The sequence below is a fragment of the Sinocyclocheilus rhinocerous genome, unplaced genomic scaffold, assembly GCF_001515625.1.
Source record: "Sinocyclocheilus rhinocerous isolate Xijiao unplaced genomic scaffold, SAMN03320098_v1.1 scaffold44, whole genome shotgun sequence".
NCBI classification, from domain to species: Eukaryota; Metazoa; Chordata; class Actinopteri; order Cypriniformes; family Cyprinidae; genus Sinocyclocheilus; species Sinocyclocheilus rhinocerous.
The window spans coordinates 814,203-837,114 of NW_015631022.1; the positions used below are offsets into that span (position 1 = coordinate 814,203).

Here is a 22,912-nt window from a genome sequence, read left to right on the forward strand (position 1 = left end):
TTCTGCACGATCCTCTTCAATAATATCCTCTGCGTCTCATTCGGGCTCAAACTGATAAGCGATATTAACGACGCCGTTGTTTACAATACAACCGGAGCACATGCCGCTGAGGTGAGGGGCGGGACGTTTAGACGTGCACTAGAAGCGGTTTAACCAATCACAACACACTGGGCTAGCTAACCAATCAGAGCTCATTGCCTATTTCTGAGGGAGGGGCTTAATAAAAACAGGAAATGATCAGCGTGTTTATGGGAGAAGGGACAGAGCGGTGTAAGGTAAATTATGTGAAAAATAATGTGTTTTTTTAAAAACGAAGCATTAACACATGTTAGACTGCACCCCATAAACACAATCAAGCCTAGAAAAAAAAAAGTCAACCACCCCTTTAAAATGAGTTTTACTTTAGACTTTAAAAAAAATATTGTTACTATTTGTTATTGCAGACTCTCAATTGTGTCATTTATCAAAGCCAATCGGCTTTAGTAATCTTGAGAAAATGTATCTGACGAGGTTTGAGCTCCTCTGATATCTTGTCTATATTAGTTTGCAGTTGTTATCATTCGGCCAGAAAGATTTCACAGAGCACGTTTTAGACAACAGCTGGAGCTCTAGCGCCACATCCTCACGTCTCTGCTCAGTGTTTAGTAATTCATGCCCTTTCCCAAATTTCAGAGATCAAGGCCAGCGCTGTATCGCAAGACAGCTGCCATCTGTTTCTCTGTACTCAACCGGCCACATCCACAGTCCTGTAACACTGGCGTCACATCCTAAGCAAACCGTCCTTTACGAAATACACCGCTGTTCAAAAGTTTGGGGTCAATAAGATTTTCATGTTTTTTTAAAGAAGTCTCTTATGCTCATCAAGGCTGCATTTATTTGATCAAAATACAGAAAAAAAATTTAATCCTGTGATGCAAAGCTGAATTTTCAGCATCATTACTCCAGTCTTCAATATAGATGATAATAAAGATTGACAGTAAAGACTTTGTTAGAAAAGATTTCTATTTTGAATAAATGCTGTTCTTTTTCATTATTTATTCATTAAAGAATCTTGAAAAAAAGCATCACAGGTTCCAAAATATTATTAAGCAGCAAAAACTTTCCAACATTGATACGAAAATCATCATATTACAATGTTTCCGAAAGTGATCATGTAACACTGAATTTTTCTGATCAAATAAATATTTCTGATCAAATAAATGCATGTTGATGAGCATAAGAGACTTCTTTAAAAACATTACAAATCTTACTGATCACAGACTTTTGAACATCAGTGTACACTGAAATGAGTGCAGAGAAAGATGATATTTGATCAGACAGACCCGTCCCTCGCGCTCATTAACTGGACATCAGGCACATCCCCAGGTCCGAGCGAGTTCCCCTCATCCACTTCAGGACTCACCTTGACATGTCACTGAAGCCCCCGTCTGCAGTCAGCACATTTCTCCTCTTGGAAAGGAAAACGGCTATGCCTTGCCAATTGAAGGGCTTCTAGATTAATGAGGTCTGCCACTTTATTTAAGCTATTTTTATAAAGGCAGTTCTCGCACAGCAAGCATTTGATTTGCACGGACAGCAACTTTGACAACTGTGCTTTGAGGCAAATTGATTTATGTATAGAAGAATATGAGAGAAGCCCACTTTCAGACCTTTAGAGAAACTCAAAAAATGTCAAGCGAAAAAGGTGTCAAACTACAGAGGATATAAAAGCTGTTGGCATCGGACATCATTTCCCATTAATCATATTTAACCCCAGAGCACAGTATGAAATTCATTATCAGATCCAGTGCATATCAAGCACATTTGCTATATGGTTTAAAATGGCATAAGCAGACGAGACTTTTACTCTTGCGGAGTAAAAAGTGTAACCCGCCATAATGCTGCACTCAATGCAAGTCTATTTCTTCTGTTTTATAAGTTGAGTTGCTTATAAAATTAATAGCACACTTTTCCACAGCATACTGCATAATATTAGGTGACTCAATGTTTAAAAATAAAATGTACATGTTATTAGTAAAATAATATAAATGATGCTATTTAAATATTATTTGTTCATCTATTCATGTATCAAGCCCAGAATCAACGCTATTAGGATTTTTTTTTACGTTCCTTAGGATAGAATGAGCAATTGTAACATTTAATATATATTTAAAAACCACCATTTATAACATTTTAAGGCCTAAACTGCAAATTATTAGATTACTAATAATATAAATATGATTTACACTAAGTTTGGGAATAGTAATATTTCAATGCAAGTCTATTTCTTCTGTTTTATAAGTTGAGTTGCTTATAAAATTAATAGCACACTTTTCCACAGCATACTGCATAATATTAGGTGACTCAATGTTTAAAAATAAAATGTACATGTTATTAGTAAAATAATATAAATTATGCTATTTAAATATTATTTGTTCATCTATTCATGTATCAAGCCCAGAATCAACACTATTAGGATTTTTTTTTTACGTTCCTTAGGATAGAATGAGCAATTGTAACATTTAATATATATTTAAAAACCACCATTTATAACATTTTAAGGCCTAAACTGCAAATTATTAGATTACTAATAATATAAATATGATTTACACTAAGTTTGGGAATAGTAATATTTAAAAAAAATGTTTTTAATGTTCACTCAGGCTGGTTTTCTTGATCATAAATACTGTAAAAACTGTAATATTATGAAATGCAATTTAAAATAACTTTACATATTTTTCAGCATCATCACTCTAGTCTTCAGTGTCACATGATCCTTCAGAAATCATTCTAATATGATGATTTTCTGCTCAAGAAACATTCCTTATTAATATCAATGTTGTGCTGCTAAAAATTTTTTTTTCAAAATAAATATGTACATGTTTTTACTGTCACTTTTGATCAACTGAATGCATTTAATTGAGGTATTAATTTCTTTAAAAAAGAATATTTAAAAATGTTAGCATTTATTAATAGAAATTTGCCATTTATTTATTCCAGAAAATGATCAGTCTTAAAGCAACTTAATTTAAATGGACTTAAACATAAACACATTATAAGGTCTAGTTTTGGGTAGCTTTGCCTTTATTTAATGTAAAATATCTCTAGCTAACGCATTAGTTAAAAACAGAATTGATTCACTTCAACATCATTATCAGGATGTCTCCACCCAGCCAAATATTTCCTTTATACTCATGACCACATTTAGAGGAGGCGATAAACAACCAACAGCCTGTCTGGAGATGATTAGCCTTGGTGGTAACATTACGAGATCCTTGGCTTTTTGTTGCAATTACAATGCAAACAACACTACAGGAGCAGGAAAGAGCTAAAAGCAGTCTCAAGGCAACAAATATTCAAGGCTATATACATGTTACATATTCTTAGTCTCTTGATTACCAAACGCAGTGAACCTCAGGGACGCATTTCACAGTTGTAAACACAGAAGACATACAGGCATATCTGCACTTCCCAGCACTCAGAGACAACAGCAGACCAAAGTCAGCTCTGGGTCAGAGCGAGGGAGTCCACATTAAACCTTTCGCCTTTGACAGCACTTCTTTTTCATATATCCCCGGCTCTGATTAGCAGAACATTGGTTTGTTGAAGTTGGAAAATGGCCAGGCTAATTAGTTTATTTCAAGCTTTGAAACTGTCAGCGTATTCGGACCACACAAGTGAGATAATTTAATAATAATCAAATTTTCATTGCCGCACAGGGCAAATCCCCTTCTGCCATGTGAAGATTTCTAGAGGCGGACTGTGACAAAACTACAGAGGAGAGCGCAGACGCTGCGACAAATTACCCATTATTCCCTTGTGAACAATTCTTGACTGTCAGACAATGACCGTTTGAAATATAAATAGAGGCTCATCACGGATTCATTGCCTGTATTTGAGCAGTAATGAAGGTTTGCGTCAATGAAAAGTATCTTGAAACGCACTGCGAATCTCCATGGACAAAATATCCCAAAAAATTGAACTCTATTTATAAATATCTGTCGTCTGAAGATCACAAACAGCAGGCTGCTGTTGTTGGACGCAACACAGGCCTGCATCTCTTTAATGAAAGTTTGATGCTGGCGATGTGATCGATGCGTCCGGATGACTCACTGCTTATGCGTCACATCAGATGTCAGACTAACGTTTTTACATGTGCTCCTCAAAAACGTGAGCCAGCATTTATATAAATCGTGTTGTTCTATATTACGCATCAAAAGCAAATAAACCGTCGCCTATTACGTTATTACAGACTGGCTGCACAAAAAGATCATTCTAGTGTGAGGAAAATGTATGTCACGGCCTTTGCCCATTCTTGCAAAAATAAATAAGAGAAATAAATACATGCATATTGTCAGTAACAAGTCCATTGAGATGTTCCCAATGAATCCTTTCAGTCCAGTAAGAAGGCCTGTTGTCAGTGGCCATTATACAAAATTAATAAGTTCATCTCAGACATATCAGTCACAGAGCAGCTATTTATTTCTCAGCAGCAACTATTAAACTGTCAGAAGCACATGGAATATGTCGTTCGGGATAAAAGAGCCTTCAAAGGTTGGATGAAACACAACATAACTCCTCATTACAACGTCTAGGACAGTTAGTGTCATAAACACAGCGGTATTAGCCGTGAAAAATAGTGTGTTTCAGCCTCTCTTATGGCACTATGGTCAGAATGAGAGGAGATAATGAAGCTGAGACTATAATGTCATTATAAATTAAATTATGAGTTGTATTTTAGCTCCAAAAATACTCCAGGTACACAATCACAGATCTGCATGTATAGTACCATCTCATCATTGCATATGTGAAAAAGCTGGGCAAAAAAATCTATAATTAGAATCTAAATATTTTTTATAAGTTTATTGAATCTAAATATTTATCATCAACATAAGTCTCATATGCTCAGCAGCAAGCATTTGTGAGGACTAAAACTGATGCTCATGCATGTCATTTATTTAAAGGGGTCATATGATGCTGCTAAAAAGAACATTATTTTGTGTATTTGGTGTAATGAAATGTGTTTATGCGGTTTAAGGTTAAAAAAACACATTATTTTCCACATACTGTACATTATTGTTTCTCCTCTATACCCTGCCTTTCTGAAACGCGTCGATTTTTACAAAGCTCATCGGTCTGAAAAAGCTGAAAAAAAAATAAATAAAAAAAAATAAACAAGGCCTAGTGTTGATGAATGTGTCCGACAACTGCAGGAAATGTATGAATCAGCAGTTCTTCTTGTAAAGTGCATGGGGACAGGTGTAGAAGACATCCTTATTTCTTTTTGCTGTGTTAAATGTGTTTAAAAAAAAAAAAAAGCGAGGTGTGCTCTGATTGGCCAGCTATCCAGTGCGTTGGGATTGGCCGAATACCTCAAGCGTGAGACGGAAATGTTACGCCCCTCCGTGACGTAGACATGTGGGGGCGTGTTAGAACGAGCCGTTTTAGGTAGGTGTGGCTGACTCTTAACTTTTATAAAGAATATCTCTTTGGATTTGAGACTTTAGTCTTTGCAACTTTACAGATCTTCTTTATGCACCAAGAGCTTGTAACACTCCAAAGAGAAAGTATCTTGGGAATACTTCCTGTTATCTATAACAGGAAGTATCTTGATTTCCGTTTTTAAACACAACCAATCAAAATGCCACACTAATTCATCAGTGCCTCAAACTAACTCCTCACAGGTGCTTTACTAAACACCAACCAATCATGGCTTTAGAATAGGCCTATAAATACACACCTACACATGGTTGATGCATTTCTTTTCTTTCGTACTCTGTAATACTGTATTCACAACCACAAATGCTTACAGTAAAAAAAAGTTTGGTTTCAATCTTGCTGTCGTGTTTACCGTGAATTTTTCAACATCTCTCTGCCAATTACTTTTATTTAATTTAATATACATATATATGTTCATGTTTATATTTTTATTTATGTATATGTATATGTTAATATAAATGTAGAACGAAAGTTTTTTTTTTTGAGCAACTGGGTTGGTGCCCCCCTGGGAGTTGGTGCCCTACGCAAACTGCGTACTAAAACTGGCTAATTCATCTGGTAAGGCAGATTTAGTTAGTATTCTCACAGTTTAATCTGAATTACTGCTACTTTAATGAACAGTGAAAAAGCCTCAACTCAAGAGGCTGTGTGGTTTTATGGTTCACACATCCAACAAGAGCACTGCAGAGAAATCCTCAGAGCTATTGAAATCAAGCTACGAGTACTTTCAAACTGACTTAAAAACTCTCATGTTCTTTTCCCTACATTCCCAAATCAGAAAACTGTCATCAAACAAATGAAGCCACATGAAATTGAAATATGCACAGCCCTGTGATTCCCTGCCTTTAATTAATTAACATTCCACCTTTTCCAATTGTTGCAAGGCTCTCTGAAATACTTAATTCTGATTGGACAGTTGCTGTATTCTATGGGCAAATATTTTTGTATAACAACATCTAAACTTTATAATTAATCGTTTTTTCATGATTAAAAAAAAAAAAAACACCAAAAAGATTTTTTATGTACATTATTTATTCAGTAACACTTTAGTTTAGGGACCAATTCTCACTATTAACTAGTGTTGCTTTCGTCAACGAAAATTATGACTAAATATCGTCGTCAACGAACCTTTATTACGTGACGAAAACGAGACGAGACTAGTTGCTTATTAGCATGCATATTACTAGCATATTGGCTGTGTATTAGTACTTATAAAACACATATTAATGCCTTATTTTTAGGTCCCTTAATCATTAACTTTACAACTACTTCACAACTTTAACTATTAATAAGCAGGAAATTACGAGTTTGAGGCAAAAGTCATAGTTAATATTTAGTTAATTGTGAGAATTAGTTCCTAAACTGACCATTCATTCATCTGCCATAAGGCTGCACGTTCAGTTGAACTAAAACTGAAATTACGATACGGCTTAGTGTAATTATCAAATGGCAAAGGCTGCAATTTAATTAAACAAATATTTGTGCTGCGTGTTTCAGAGTGACGCGCGGGACTGTGTTCTTACACGTGAGAGGCTCATTATCCACTTGTGTTTGCAGAACCTCAGTTCGCAATAAATACTGCTTCACACGAGTTTGTGTTGTTTTAACACGCATCTGGGAATGCAACATGCGCCAACCATCTTCACATCCTTGCAATGAGAACAGCTTAATAATCAACAAAAGACAAACTTTAGTGGCTCCCAGCAGTTTTGACTCAAAATAAAAGTTTGATGGCTTAATGTCTGAAAATTAAGACAACCATAAATATTAATATTGTAATTTTATAGTTGAATGTTATAGTGAAAAACAGATTTTTTCTATTTTACAGTGAAATATTACAACAGAAATATTTGTATTTAGTTTAAATTTAGTAATTGATATATTCTTTATTTAATAATAAAATAATCATCATTATTCTTATTCTTAAAATAGATTTTCCCTCCAAATCGTGTAGCCACGCTAATAACCGTCTGACTGTACATTATCCCTCACTTACCAGGTGAAAAATGTTAAGTACAAATATATACAGTAAAAGGTCAGACGTAAGGAAAGATAAGTGGGTCTCTATAAATGATTAAAGGTCAGAACGTCACGTGAGCGGAGAGCAAGGCATCACGCGAGTCCATAAAAGTAGTTCTGAAGACCTTCACTCTTTACTGGATGGCATTTTCAGAGACCTTTGGAGCCGCATGGTTCAGGTGTCTCCTTTTGTTTCAGCAGGACCGAAGCAAGCAGGTTTGGAGCCTCCCTGGGGCTGCGAGAGGTCAGTTTCAGCAGCTCCTGAGGTAAAGCAGAGGAACACGGCGCAGTCAGAATGCCCTGGTGCTCATGTGTCAGTGTGCTGTCAGCCATAGCACTGCACTCCCAGAAAAAGTACAGGACCAGAGGGGGCTCACGCACTGTCCATTCCACTTTCCATTAAGAGCACACACGGGCACGCTCGCACCCTTGGAAACAGTAATCCTACTCTCATCTTTGCCCAGCTTTGATGTGCTCGTCTGTGAAGTTGATTTCGAACAGGCACTCCACTGTGAGAACGGAGGCTTTATAGGAAGTATAAAATGCGTTAATTTCGTGTTTCTATGTGTCACACACACTCAAAAAAAAGGGAACTTGTTTTTTTGTAGGTTTATAGCATGTGACACACCAATTACATGCTGACAATGTCATAACAATAGCTTTACATCAAAAAAAAAAAAAAAGGCATTTTATGAGGCAAATGAAAACACTGAGACATGGTCTCGTCTGAAGTTATAGATGCTCAACTATGCATGTCCATGATCCATTTTTTATTTATTATTCATCTCTTATTTTTACGGTCCATTTCACTGGCACACTTGGCTACCGCGGGACAATACCTCTTAAATTTCTTGGTTATTTTAAACATCGGATATTAAACTTTATGAGAGAGAGAGAGTTCTTGGGATTTAACTTTCTGTTTTGCCTTCGGCATATCTGCTGTTTTCAAACCAGGACACTTAATACTCTATACATCCCCTCCCAAACACAGTGAAACAAACTGTGACATGCATGTTTTGACAATCACATGCTAAAATAAATCAGAAAAATGCAGAGTTTCAGACCACATAAAGTTAAGTTTTAAATGCAACATACTCAGTGGATATGTTCTAAATCCTTATTATCATTATAGGCTCCTTAAAGGGATAGTATGGGATCAGACTTCTGCCTAATGTATTGCAGTCACGGATAAAAAATAACAAGCATGAAATCAAAATTTAAAAACGCAAGTAAAAATATATTGCACAAATTTTAAAAATGAAAGCAAAGTTTTCAGAATAGCAAACAATTGTCACGGATCGAAAAATAATAAGTGTAAATAAAAAATATAATAAGGCATTTAAAAAAAAAAAGCATGAATCAAAACTTTAAACACATTTAAAATCATATTGCACAAAACTGAAATATTAATGCAAAATTATCCGACTTGCACACAAAATCATGTTTCCCTTGGTTATATTTCTCTATTTTTTTGTGCTCTCAGACATTTTCTGCTCACATTTTTATTTTTTTTGTATGCTTATGCTGTTTTTCCCTTTGCTCTTGTTTCCACATTCTGCGCTTGCTCTTCCAAATGTTGCAGTTAGAGTTTCATGTAAATCAGGGTGGGTTTAAGAGTCATCATTGGTCCACTAGTTCTAGATTGACAGCTCCTCCTCTAGCCAATCAGATGAAGAGGGGCGGTGACGTCACTCCAATGCGCCTCATTACTGCCGATGCTCAGTGTTCTGTTCACTTTTACAGGTGAAAATGGGTAACTGTCAGCTGGGGCCAAAAATTACTATTTTGAAAAGTATAACGCGTTAAATTACTCCGTTACTAAAAAAGTAATCAAATTACAGTAATGCGTTACTGCCCAACACTGGTCAGGTATAGGTGAGCCAGGCACATATAACAGTGACTTCGCGATTCCGGTGCATATAGTGGCTTCTCCCTTTCGCGATGTGAGCATAGGCGAATAAATACAGGTAAATATAACCGCTCATATAACGGCTCATTTAACGGCTCATTTAACGTTAACGGCTCGCCAGGTAGGCGTACAGCAGTGACAGACAGACACACAACGGTGTCCTATATGTAAAGATGTTAACCCAGCTGACAGTTACCCATTTTCACCTGTAAAAGTGAACAGAACACTGAGCATCGGCAGCTAATGGGGCGCATTGGAGTGACGTCACCGCCCCTCTTCATCTGCTTGGCTAGAGGAGGAGCTGTCAATCTAGAACTAGTGGACCAATGATAATGCTTAAACCCGCCCTGATTTTTTTCGTTTTTTCGAATCGTTTTCAAAACGATTCACGTTTACACATATCCGCGAAAACGGCCAAAAACGCTGTATTACTTATGCCAGGCCAGTTGTTGGCGCTGTCACCTTGTTAGTAAACTGTACCTGTCGGGAAGTGACGATTATATGTTGTTGGTTGTAATATTGGTGAAGTAAATCCACACTTTGCTGAAGAAGCGTTAGCAAACTCTTGAGCAGCAACAACAGTACCATGTACTCCGCCATTGTTGTGTATGATTGTTCGTTCTTGCCTTTAAAATCGACACGTACTGAGCATGTCTACATACCTAACATGCACTATGCACGCGCATGATGTCACCGTTTTTGGTTAATAATATCGCTTATCGCAATTATTTCTGGGGCAATATATCGCACTACAAAAAGTTGTTATCGTGACAGGCCTATCTACATCTTGGATTTCCTGAGGGTGAGTACATTCACATTTTGGGGTGAATTATCCCTTTAAGTCGACTGTATGTTTCACACGAGTTGCTGCTCGTGAAGAGCATTTAATTTCATTTATAAGGTTGTTTCAGCGAGGATGTTGGCAGCAGCACAGCTGTAGCTCAATTGTTTTTGTAACTGTGTTGTATACCCTTCATAACAGCTTTGTTGCATGCTCTGACGTCTACACACTGCGCTCTTTTCTTCAACCTCAATAAAGGAAAAACATTAATAAGGCTGACAACAGAAGAACAGGACTACAACAACTTTCATAAGACCTCATTAATCTGAAAGCAAATAACATGAAAAACACTTCACATAACCAGGTCAGTGATCATGAGCCAAAGGACAAGGTAAACTAGGGATTTTAACATCCTTTCAGGCCAAACGCTACATTAATCTAATGTTCTCAACATATTCTTGTTGCCTTAAATATAGCAGGAGCTCACTTCTTAGTGACTTTGAGAGGACGGATGATAGCCACATCTTTATGATACACATGTCTGTTTTTGTAGAGTGACTGATGTTTTTAAAAGGTTTCGTGATTTCAAGAACCAGAACTTAACTGCTGCATGTTTTATAACAGCAGTCGGATCAAGTATCCTTCAGTTGAAACACTGGCGAACACAGATGGAGCACATCATGGCCATGGTCTCTTCTCAATCTGATAGCTTTAAACTGGATTGACTTCTTAGCGGCGACGTGACGAACATGCGCTACTTTTTTGTCCATCTCCTGCTGTGCATTTCCACAGCCTTTGGGGTTCATCTAAGTACTGTATACAGCTGGGGTGATGGAGGAGCGTGGAGGGATGCGCAGATCTATTTGCTCATTCATCTGGAGAGATACAACTACACAGTCCCTGCTGACACACCAATTACAGCTCAGCCTCAACATCAAAAGACCTTGAGAAGCTCTCATTAGTTTCTGAAGTGAACAAGTTGATCGACAGTTTCAATCTTTCAGAAAGAGGCCATGTGAGGAGAGGGAAGTATTAGTTTCTTAGTTTTCTTTGGTCTGTTTTGCTGGGCACTACAGGACAAATGAGCTAAAAATTAATGCAATCAATGTCACGCCTGGGGCCATTTGTGTTATGAACAAATAACTCTGTAACTCTACAAAAATGAATATGCTTGTGTTGTAGTTTAAAGAAGTGTTTCTATAAAAAAGTCATTCATATGTTCTAGTCAAATTCTGCACTTAAACTTTGCCAACTATAACTTCATTATTTACAAAATGGCAAGAAATTTAAAAGGATGCCAAACAGGAGGTACACTACCATTAAGAAGTTCAGAGTCAGTTTTGTTTTTGTTTTTAAGAAATCATTATTTTTTTTTTAGCAAGAATGCATTAAATTGTTCAAAGTAACAGTGAAAACATTTAAAATGTTACAAAGATTTTTATTTCAAAGAAATGCTGGTCTTTTGAACTTTAGATTTAAAAAAAAGAATCCTGAAAAAAAGGAAAGCACAATGAAGTTTTCAACAATGATAATTATAAGAAATGTTTCTTGAGCAGCAAATCAGCATATATATTCAAATATAAAACAACTACTTACATTTTTTTATTATATTTCATAACATTACTAATTTTTCTGTATTTTGTCAAATAAATGCAGCCTTGCTAAGAATAAGAGACTACTTCCAAAAACATTTCAAAATCGTATTTTTTAGCCAAGTTTTGATATTATATTATTATACAGACATATGATATTTTATTAAACAGGATGGAATGTTTGAGTGAAAGAAACCAACTGATCGCAGAAAACATCACAGAATTCATAAGATCAATTGCTAAAAATGACTTCTGTTAGTTACAGGGATATTAGAATAGACTAAGGAGCTGTTCACACCAAAGACAATAAATATAAAGTTTTAATTGTACCAATTCTATGAGAACAGGGAGTCTATGGTAACAATGTCACACAGGAACAATAATGTTGGAATCACTTTCAGGAAAAAAAAACACGCTGACAACCAATCAGAAACCATCTGATTTAAAAATAAATGCTAATACAAACTGCAAAAGTAGCACTGCAAAGTAATGAAATAATTCGAAATTCATCCCTACGTTAATGTAATTGAAATTACAAATTTTAAAACTATTAAAAATTGTTCCTCAGCTTTTCTTTACAAGTTTCCCTATTATGAAAAGAGTGCTTCAGCAATATATAGCCTAGGCATTGTGTCATTTCCATGTCAAAACACCATGCTAGAAAGCAAGACGTTTGCACCTCAAATATATATTTCAATACAACTACACAAGCCCGAAGAGGTTAATTAGCTCTTAGAGAGAATCGATCATGACATGTCAATTAGCCTTCGAAAAGAATCCATCAGTCCCAGCTGAAATACAGCCTGAACCAAACTATTCCGCGGTAAGAGGGACGAATGGACAATATAAGTGCTGCTGGCTGCCCTTAACATCCACATTCAGCAACTGCTCTCATTCAGGTAAAAGTGGAGGAGATCACTTCCCTTAGCTATTGTCTCAGAGTATCGGTCTTGATGTCACTTACTCTCATTGAAATGGAAAACACACTTTTCCTTTGAATTTGCATGTCAATTCAATCAAAACGTAAAGAATGATAGAGCTTAAAAGAGTAATTAGGAGAAAAGAGGAAAGCAGCATTTGCTAAGCGTTTATGTATTGGTAAGCTGGTATGCTTTCCTTTGAAGTCTGGTTTGAAATCAAACCACAACATGAGAGCCTGAAAAATGGCAAATAAGTCTTTAATCCGGTTTCATGTTTCTGTACACCAAAACCTGAAAGCTGAACAGCTAAAACTAAGCACAAAGAGGAAAATAAAACATCAGATCAGACAGGAACAGTTTCTTGACAGTCCAAAATGAGTCTTAAGTTTAATTGCTTCAGTATTTCTGATAATCTCTTTTTTAAAAAGAATATCGCAACACAGACAAACTGTGCAACGGCTCATGAATTAATAAGAACTGATACAGCATGCAAAATAAACTTTATCAGTTTGTGTCAGATGATTTTTGGAGTCAATTGGGATTTTTACACTCTACAGATCCCTTTAAGGCATTTGAATCTTTAAACTGTTTGATCAGAAGCAATGAGCAATACGTCCTTTCCTTTGAAGTCTGGTTTGAAATCAAACCACAACATGAGAGCCTGAAAAATGGCAAATAAGTCTTTAATCCGGTTTCATGTTTCTGTACACCAAAACCTGAAAGCTGAACAGCTAAAACTAAGCACAAAGAGGAAATAAAACATCAGATCAGACAGGAACAGTTTCTTGACAGTCCAAAATGAGTCTTAAGTTGAATTGCTTCAGTATTTCTGATAATCTCTTTTTAAAAAAGAATATCGCAACAGACAAACTGTGCAACGGCTCATTAATTAATAAGAACTGATACAGCATGCAAAATAAACTTTATCAGTTTGTGTCAGATGATTTTTGGAGTCAATTGGGATTTTTACACTCTACAGATCCCTTTAAGGCATTTGAATCTTTAAACTGTTTGATCGGAAGCAATGAGCAATACGTCCTATTTCTGCAGCGTTTCAACTCAACAAACCAGGAAAGTTTCCTACAATCTCGCATTTAAACATGAAGACTTCAATTCTTTTGTATTGTTAAAAGAACAGTTCACCCAAAAATGAAATTTCTATGATAATTTACTCACTCTCATGTTGTCCCAAACATACACAGATTTGTAACACAAGATGTTAACTGATAGACTGGAGTGGTGTGGATTACTTGTGGATTATTGTGATGATTTTATCAGCTATTTGGACTCTCATTCTGACGGCACCCATTCACTGCAAAGGATCCATTAGTGAGCAAGTGATGTAATGAGTATCTGAGGTAAATTTTCAACAACTTTTAATTTTTGGCTGAACTATTCTTTTAAAACATGTGACAAATAATATAGCCCTTGTGACAACTTCCCATTGGAACAACTAACCCACTCTCACCTACATATTTGGATTTTGTATGTAGATGTGTTTCTGGCAAGTTTATATGCGTATGTTCTGTAACCGATCCCTGCTTTTGAAGTGGTGTCATTCTTCTGCGCAAACAGCACTCTATAAACTATTTCTATATGCCAACTATATGTCAGTCAGCAGTGAAGCCCTTTAAGCATCAAGGATCTGTCCTCTTGCCAAACGCAGTGTTCTTGTCTTCTGACGTTATTCTCTGCGACACATGCTTACTGCATCCGCACTATCAGCACAGCCCAGCCACTGCTGGCCTTTGATGGATTCTGCATACACTTGTGATCATACGAGGAGGAAGAAGAGCCTCAGCTCTGCACACTACAGTAGATGAGGCCCTCTAGCTTCTCTCTGGAGATCTTCGAATCAGATGTCATATGCTGCACACTCTTGGTCTCTCTTCATCTCCAAGACAAAGGCACTGTCAACCACATCCTGTCTGCCCTCAATGAGGCAACGCGGAGAGTCTGCAGTGTTTGATTTTGGATTCAGAATTAAAAAAGGAAGGAACCGCGTTAAGACACTAATGCTACAGAGTGAATATTGATGCAAATTGCTGAGCAGACAGAAGAATGCTGTACTTTATTCTATGCTTACACTGAGATCATCCCAATGGACTGAAAACTTCCAGCGAAGCTGCAAACCAGGACAGAAGTTGGAAAACACAAAGACTGAAGTATCGAGGGGTTGTCACTACGAGAAAGTTCAATATATGGCAGATATAACACAGTGTAATTTCTTTAATTAATTTCAATGATCTAAACATCCTTAAAACAAGGCTTTTGCATATTGGTACTTGCGACAGTGTACATATCATATCCTGAATTAAGTTGATTATTTTTTCCCCAATTTATTGATTTTAGGCATAAACCTCACTAAATTTTGTTGCATTTATGGCTCAATGACCCACTAAAAAATAGCATTCATACTACTACTACTACTACTACTACTACTTTAAATTAAAAATACATCCTTGTTGTATTTGTGTTTCATATTGAAAAGATTTAATTTAATACTCTAAAATGTCCTGCGTTTTAACCAGCAAGTAAAAAAATAATAATACTGAACTGCTTTAATTTACACTACCATTTAAAAGTTGGGCTTTTATTGAATCAATACATTAAAAACAGTAATATTGTGAAATATTATTACAATTTAAAATGACTATTTTCTATTGTAATACATTTTTAAAATGTAATTTATTTCTGTGATCAAGGCTGAATTTTTCAGTATCATTGGATCATTGATCCTTCAGAAATCATTATAATATGCTGATTTGTTGCTCAAGAAATTTCTTTTTAATACCAATGTTGCAAACATTTTTCTGGAATCTCAGAAAAAAAACATCTTACAGAGACCAAACTTTTGAATGGTATAAATAATTCGTTTTTAAAAGTTTTAACAAAATAACATTGACAACTATGCTATAAAAATACCAATTTTATGCAGTTTTGCTTCTCAAGTACTGTAAGTTGTTGTTTTTTTTTTGCAGTGATAATCAGACAAGGGGTACACATTATGACAGCTGTGACAGTCAACTTAACTGTATTAAGCACAAATGTATCTGTTGGCTCCACAGCTTTGACCCAAAGTCAGTGACATTCAAATGGAGGGCGGGATGAATGGCTAAAAATGTCTGGTAGCTGAAGACCGTCTGAACTAAATGCTTAGTGGAGCGTCCAGCACTCTGTCAAAGTATCATTCTGAGGAAATGACAACAGATTGCGGTCGGCACAAGCTTTGATTAGGTACTCCTGGACATGCCCATTTGTAACTGCCCGACGCAGGGCGTGATGAACTGTGAAGGTGCTTTGACAGCATCTTCACCTCAGAGACTCGCATCCCATGTGATTACTATTCAAAAAGCTGACCCACAATCACAGGCCTTACACCCTGTAATTGATCTGCTAAATCACAACTCTGATTTTAACACGGAGAAACAATTTTTGGCTGCGAGTTTATTCAGTCTTTGGGTTGTTCGATTTAATGCATATTTGGAACCAAAAAATTAGATATTACTTGAGGCTGGATTGGAATAAAATGAATATTTTTTTTTTATTTTTTTTTAAATAACGTAATAATCTATAACATCAGCTGGGCGCTATTGAACATTCCTCCTTCACAACTTGTCTTCCAGGGAAATGGGTGCAAAAGAAAGATTGAACTACACTTTTTGTTACAATTTTAACTTTTCAAGCCAACGTCTCATTGTTAAGGCACCTTGCCTTGGATTGTTATGCACTCTCAGTTATGTGCTTTAAGCAATGAATAACAACAAAGGTTTTTATTCTTGCCATTTCATTTGAGATAAATGTGAACAGCTTGACTCACTGTGAACTGTCAGCATCTTCCTTTCTATTTGTTAGCTCTTTTATTAAAAGTGTAGCGCATAGAGTGATATGTTTCTATAAAAGAGAAAAGTCATAAAGGGATTGTTCACCTAAAAATTTTGTCACTATTTACTCACCTTCAAGTTGTTCCAAACCTGTATTTATTCTGTTGAACACAAAAGATGATATTTTGAAGAATGTTGGCAAACAAACAGTTGACGGTAGCCATTGACTTCTATAGTGCTTTTTTCTATACTATAGGAGTCAATGGCTACCGTCAACTGTTTGGTTACCAATATTCTTCAAAATATCTCCTTTTGTGTTCAACAGAACAAAGAAACTCGTACAGGTTGAACAACTTGAGGGTGAGTCACCTGAAGTCAGTTTTCTTTATTCTGCTAAATAATATCTAATACTATCACATATGTGTTCATACTGGGTCATGTAATAAACATGCATTACACTTCACATCACATTCATCCTTCATCTTGTTAACACAGCTTTCACTTATATGAGCAGCCTATTAATCTTAGGGTGTATTCACACCGGTCTTCTTTGGTTCAATTGAATCGAACTCAAGTTCGTTTCCCCTCTTGGTGCAGACCTTTTTGGCAGGTGTGAATACAGCAATCGCACATATTGAGTTCTCCAATTCTTCATACAGTCCTTTTTAATCCATTAATAAATAGTTTTTCCATGCATTTTACACATTGTCAGATAATGGATGTACAAACGCAAATCTCCTGAAAACTGTCAAGAAAATGTCTGGGTCATATTTTACCCCAAAAATCAAACAAAACAACAAATAAAATATATAAAAAAATTACACTAGTGTTCAAAACTTTGGGATTACCATGATACTAAAGACCAGAGTAATTCTATGGAAGCTAGTTTTCACCACAGAACAAATAAAATAAAATAAAATAAAAAGGTAACAGACTCAGAATTCGGAATTTTTTTTCTCGCAGTTACAAGTCTATATTCTCTATAACTTTTCTTCATCTCACAATTGCAAAATGGAAACTCTATCTTTATGTATTTATATCTTACAATTCCAACTTTTTGTTGCAAGTCTGACATTTTTTCCCCAGAAGTGCAACAAAAAGTCATAATTGTGAGATCTTAATATGTAAGGATAGAGTTTACATCTCGAAATTCTTAAAAAAAAAAACTGTGAGATGACTGGAGTGGCGGGGATTACTTGTGGATTATTGTGATGATTTTATCAGCTATTTGGACTCTCATTCTGACGGCACCCATTCACTGCAAAGGATCCATTAGTGAGCAAGTGATGTAATGAGTATCTGAGGTAAATTTTCAACAACTTTTAATTTTTGGCTGAACTATTCTTTTAAAACATGTGACAAATAATATAGCCCTTGTGACAACTTCCCATTGGAACAACTAACCCACTCTCACCTACATATTTGGATTTTGTATGTAGATGTGTTTCTGGCAAGTTTATATGCGTATGTTCTGTAACCGATCCCTGCTTTTGAAGTGGTGTCATTCTTTTGCGCAAACAGCACTCTATAAACTATTTCTATATGCCAACTATATGTCAGTCAGCAGTGAAGCCCTTTAAGCATCAAGGATCTGTCCTCTTGCCAAACGCAGTGTTCTTGTCTTCTGACGTTATTCTCTGCGACACATGCTTACTGCATCCGCACTATCAGCACAGCCCAGCCACTGCTGGCCTTTGATGGATTCTGCATACACTTGTGATCATACGAGGAGGAAGAAGAGCCTCAGCTCTGCACACTACAGTAGATGAGGCCCTCTAGCTTCTCTCTGGAGATCTTCGAATCAGATGTCATATGCTGCACACTCTTGGTCTCTCTTCATCTCCAAGACAAAGGCACTGTCAACCACATCCTGTCTGCCCTCAATGAGGCAACGCGGAGAGTCTGCAGTGTTTGATTTTGGATTCAGAATTAAAAAAGGAAGGAACCGCGTTAAGACACTAATGCTACAGAGTGAATATTGATGCAAATTGCTGAGCAGACAGAAGAATGCTGTACTTTATTCTATGCTTACACTGAGATCATCCCAATGGACTGAAAACTTCCAGCGAAGCTGCAAACCAGGACAGAAGTTGGAAAACACAAAGACTGAAGTATCGAGGGGTTGTCACTACGAGAAAGTTCAATATATGGCAGATATAACACAGTGTAATTTCTTTAATTAATTTCAATGATCTAAACATCCTTAAAACAAGGCTTTTGCATATTGGTACTTGCGACAGTGTACATATCATATCCTGAATTAAGTTGATTATTTTTTCCCCAATTTATTGATTTTAGGCATAAACCTCACTAAATTTTGTTGCATTTATGGCTCAATGACCCACTAAAAAATAGCATTCATACTACTACTACTACTACTACTACTACTTTAAATTAAAAATACATCCTTGTTGTATTTGTGTTTCATATTGAAAAGATTTAATTTAATACTCTAAAATGTCCTGCGTTTTAACCAGCAAGTAAAAAAATAATAATACTGAACTGCTTTAATTTACACTACCATTTAAAAGTTGGGCTTTTATTGAATCAATACATTAAAAACAGTAATATTGTGAAATATTATTACAATTTAAAATGACTATTTTCTATTGTAATACATTTTTAAAATGTAATTTATTTCTGTGATCAAGGCTGAATTTTTCAGTATCATTGGATCATTGATCCTTCAGAAATCATTATAATATGCTGATTTGTTGCTCAAGAAATTTCTTTTTAATACCAATGTTGCAAACATTTTTCTGGAATCTCAGAAAAAAAACATCTTACAGAGACCAAACTTTTGAATGGTATAAATAATTCGTTTTTAAAAGTTTTAACAAAATAACATTGACAACTATGCTATAAAAATACCAATTTTATGCAGTTTTGCTTCTCAAGTACTGTAAGTTGTTGTTTTTTTTTTGCAGTGATAATCAGACAAGGGGTACACATTATGACAGCTGTGACAGTCAACTTAACTGTATTAAGCACAAATGTATCTGTTGGCTCCACAGCTTTGACCCAAAGTCAGTGACATTCAAATGGAGGGCGGGATGAATGGCTAAAAATGTCTGGTAGCTGAAGACCGTCTGAACTAAATGCTTAGTGGAGCGTCCAGCACTCTGTCAAAGTATTCAGAAATCATTATAATATGCTGATTTGTTGCTCAAGAAATTTCTTTTTAATACCAATGTTGCAAACATTTTTCTGGAATCTCAGAAAAAAAACATCTTACAGAGACCAAACTTTTGAATGGTATAAATAATTCGTTTTTAAAAGTTTTAACAAAATAACATTGACAACTATGCTATAAAAATACCAATTTTATGCAGTTTTGCTTCTCAAGTACTGTAAGTTGTTGTTGTTTTTTTGCAGTGATAATCAGACAAGGGGTACACATTATGACAGCTGTGACAGTCAACTTAACTGTATTAAGCACAAATGTATCTGTTGGCTCCACAGCTTTGACCCAAAGTCAGTGACATTCAAATGGAGGGCGGGATGAATGGCTAAAAATGTCTGGTAGCTGAAGACCGTCTGAACTAAATGCTTAGTGGAGCGTCCAGCACTCTGTCAAAGTATCATTCTGAGGAAATGACAACAGATTGCGGTCGGCACAAGCTTTGATTAGGTACTCCTGGACATGCCCATTTGTAACTGCCCGACGCAGGGCGTGATGAACTGTGAAGGTGCTTTGACAGCATCTTCACCTCAGAGACTCGCATCCCATGTGATTACTATTCAAAAAGCTGACCCACAATCACAGGCCTTACACCCTGTAATTGATCTGCTAAATCACAACTCTGATTTTAACACGGAGAAACAATTTTTGGCTGCGAGTTTATTCAGTCTTTGGGTTGTTCGATTTAATGCATATTTGGAACCAAAAAATTAGATATTACTTGAGGCTGGATTGGAATAAAATGAATATTTTTTTTTTATTTTTTTTTAAATAACGTAATAATCTATAACATCAGCTGGGCGCTATTGAACATTCCTCCTTCACAACTTGTCTTCCAGGGAAATGGGTGCAAAAGAAAGATTGAACTACACTTTTTGTTACAATTTTAACTTTTCAAGCCAACGTCTCATTGTTAAGGCACCTTGCCTTGGATTGTTATGCACTCTCAGTTATGTGCTTTAAGCAATGAATAACAACAAAGGTTTTTATTCTTGCCATTTCATTTGAGATAAATGTGAACAGCTTGACTCACTGTGAACTGTCAGCATCTTCCTTTCTATTTGTTAGCTCTTTTATTAAAAGTGTAGCGCATAGAGTGATATGTTTCTATAAAAGAGAAAAGTCATAAAGGGATTGTTCACCTAAAAATTTTGTCACTATTTACTCACCTTCAAGTTGTTCCAAACCTGTATTTATTCTGTTGAACACAAAAGATGATATTTTGAAGAATGTTGGCAAACAAACAGTTGACGGTAGCCATTGACTTCTATAGTGCTTTTTTCTATACTATAGGAGTCAATGGCTACCGTCAACTGTTTGGTTACCAATATTCTTCAAAATATCTCCTTTTGTGTTCAACAGAACAAAGAAACTCGTACAGGTTGAACAACTTGAGGGTGAGTCACCTGAAGTCAGTTTTCTTTATTCTGCTAAATAATATCTAATACTATCACATATGTGTTCATACTGGGTCATGTAATAAACATGCATTACACTTCACATCACATTCATCCTTCATCTTGTTAACACAGCTTTCACTTATATGAGCAGCCTATTAATCTTAGGGTGTATTCACACCGGTCTTCTTTGGTTCAATTGAATCGAACTCAAGTTCGTTTCCCCTCTTGGTGCAGACCTTTTTGGCAGGTGTGAATACAGCAATCGCACATATTGAGTTCTCCAATTCTTCATACAGTCCTTTTTAATCCATTAATAAATAGTTTTTCCATGCATTTTACACATTGTCAGATAATGGATGTACAAACGCAAATCTCCTGAAAACTGTCAAGAAAATGTCTGGGTCATATTTTACCCCAAAAATCAAACAAAACAACAAATAAAATATATAAAAAAATTACACTAGTGTTCAAAACTTTGGGATTACCATGATACTAAAGACCAGAGTAATTCTATGGAAGCTAGTTTTCACCACAGAACAAATAAAATAAAATAAAATAAAAAGGTAACAGACTCAGAATTCGGAATTTTTTTTCTCGCAGTTACAAGTCTATATTCTCTATAACTTTTCTTCATCTCACAATTGCAAAATGGAAACTCTATCTTTATGTATTTATATCTTACAATTCCAACTTTTTGTTGAAAGTCTGACATTTTTTCCCCAGAAGTGCAACAAAAAGTCATAATTGTGAGATCTTAATATGTAAGGATAGAGTTTACATCTCGAAATTCTTAAAAAAAAAAACTGTGAGATATAAACTCAGAATTGTGAGTAAAAATGACCCGTTTTATATTTATATTCCATGTAATTCAGCTTAGCCATGACGGGAATAATAGTTGTTTTAAATTTCAGTAATATGTTTTTACTATATTTTTTATTAAATAAATGCAGTCTTGGTTAGTATAGGAATTATATAAATATAATCTACCATCTAAATGATTTGTGCATGTTTTCATATTTTTTAAACTATATTACTGAATGTTCTTCACAAAGGTTTCACTCAAAAAAAAAAAAAGAAAAAAAAAGTGGTGTAAGAAATGTTGGGTAAATGATAAATTATGAAAATGAAACCTAGCAGTAAGGTGCATTAATATGTAATCTACATGTTTGATCCTCATGTGATACATGTAAACTATATTAAGGGTGTATTCACACAAGGAAAGTCCGCTAGTTCACTTGCTTTGGTCCGGACCAAATACATTATTTTTTGTTTGTTTTTGTTTGGTGCGGTTCGCTTTCACACTGCCCTTTTTGCAAGTGAACCAGAAATTGTAAACAAAACCACACGTGTGCTAAGGTCATTCATTCATTGGACAGAAATTCTCAAGCAGGGAAAACAGGAAGTGCAAAACAGGCTAATCATGGAGATCTTTCGTAGAGCAATTTTTATTCTTTTACTGATTTGGTGTAATCAGATAGCCTACTAATGCAATATGAAGAAACTTATGAGCATCATATGAGATAATGTCATACGATGTTGTAAGTACGACTTGCCGAAAATAAAATCTATAGATAAAATACTTAAAGCATATCACAATGCTAGTTTAAACATTTAACCTAGATAAATGTGCGCTATTAGGAGCATATCCAATCGTTTGTGCGGAGAGTGGAAGCTGAAGCGTGCTTCAGGACATCAGTGGAAACAAATTAAATACGCCGTAATTGTTGCTCATAAAGGTCAGAATAATACATCGTTCGGAACTGTAAAGGGTCTATTTTTATTTGTGTGCACTCACAATATCAAGAAAA

At 35.6% G+C, this 22,912-nt stretch overlaps 1 protein-coding gene across 2 annotated transcripts in view; it reads right to left on the reverse strand.

Moving 5' to 3' along the window:
* The window catches only part of slc36a1 (solute carrier family 36 member 1), a 46,296-nt gene that overhangs the window by 5,443 nt on the left and 17,941 nt on the right, over positions 1 to 22,912 (reverse strand). The window contains exon 12 of one of the 2 annotated variants that reach the window (XM_016553642.1): positions 7,421 to 7,758. The exons of the other annotated variant lie outside the window; for it this stretch is intronic. Within the exon in view, the coding sequence (XP_016409128.1) occupies positions 7,757 to 7,758 (2 nt within the window). The 3' untranslated portion in view covers positions 7,421 to 7,756. Of the gene's footprint in view, positions 1 to 7,420; positions 7,759 to 22,912 lie in introns of those variants that run through there. 2 annotated transcript variants of the gene reach the window in all.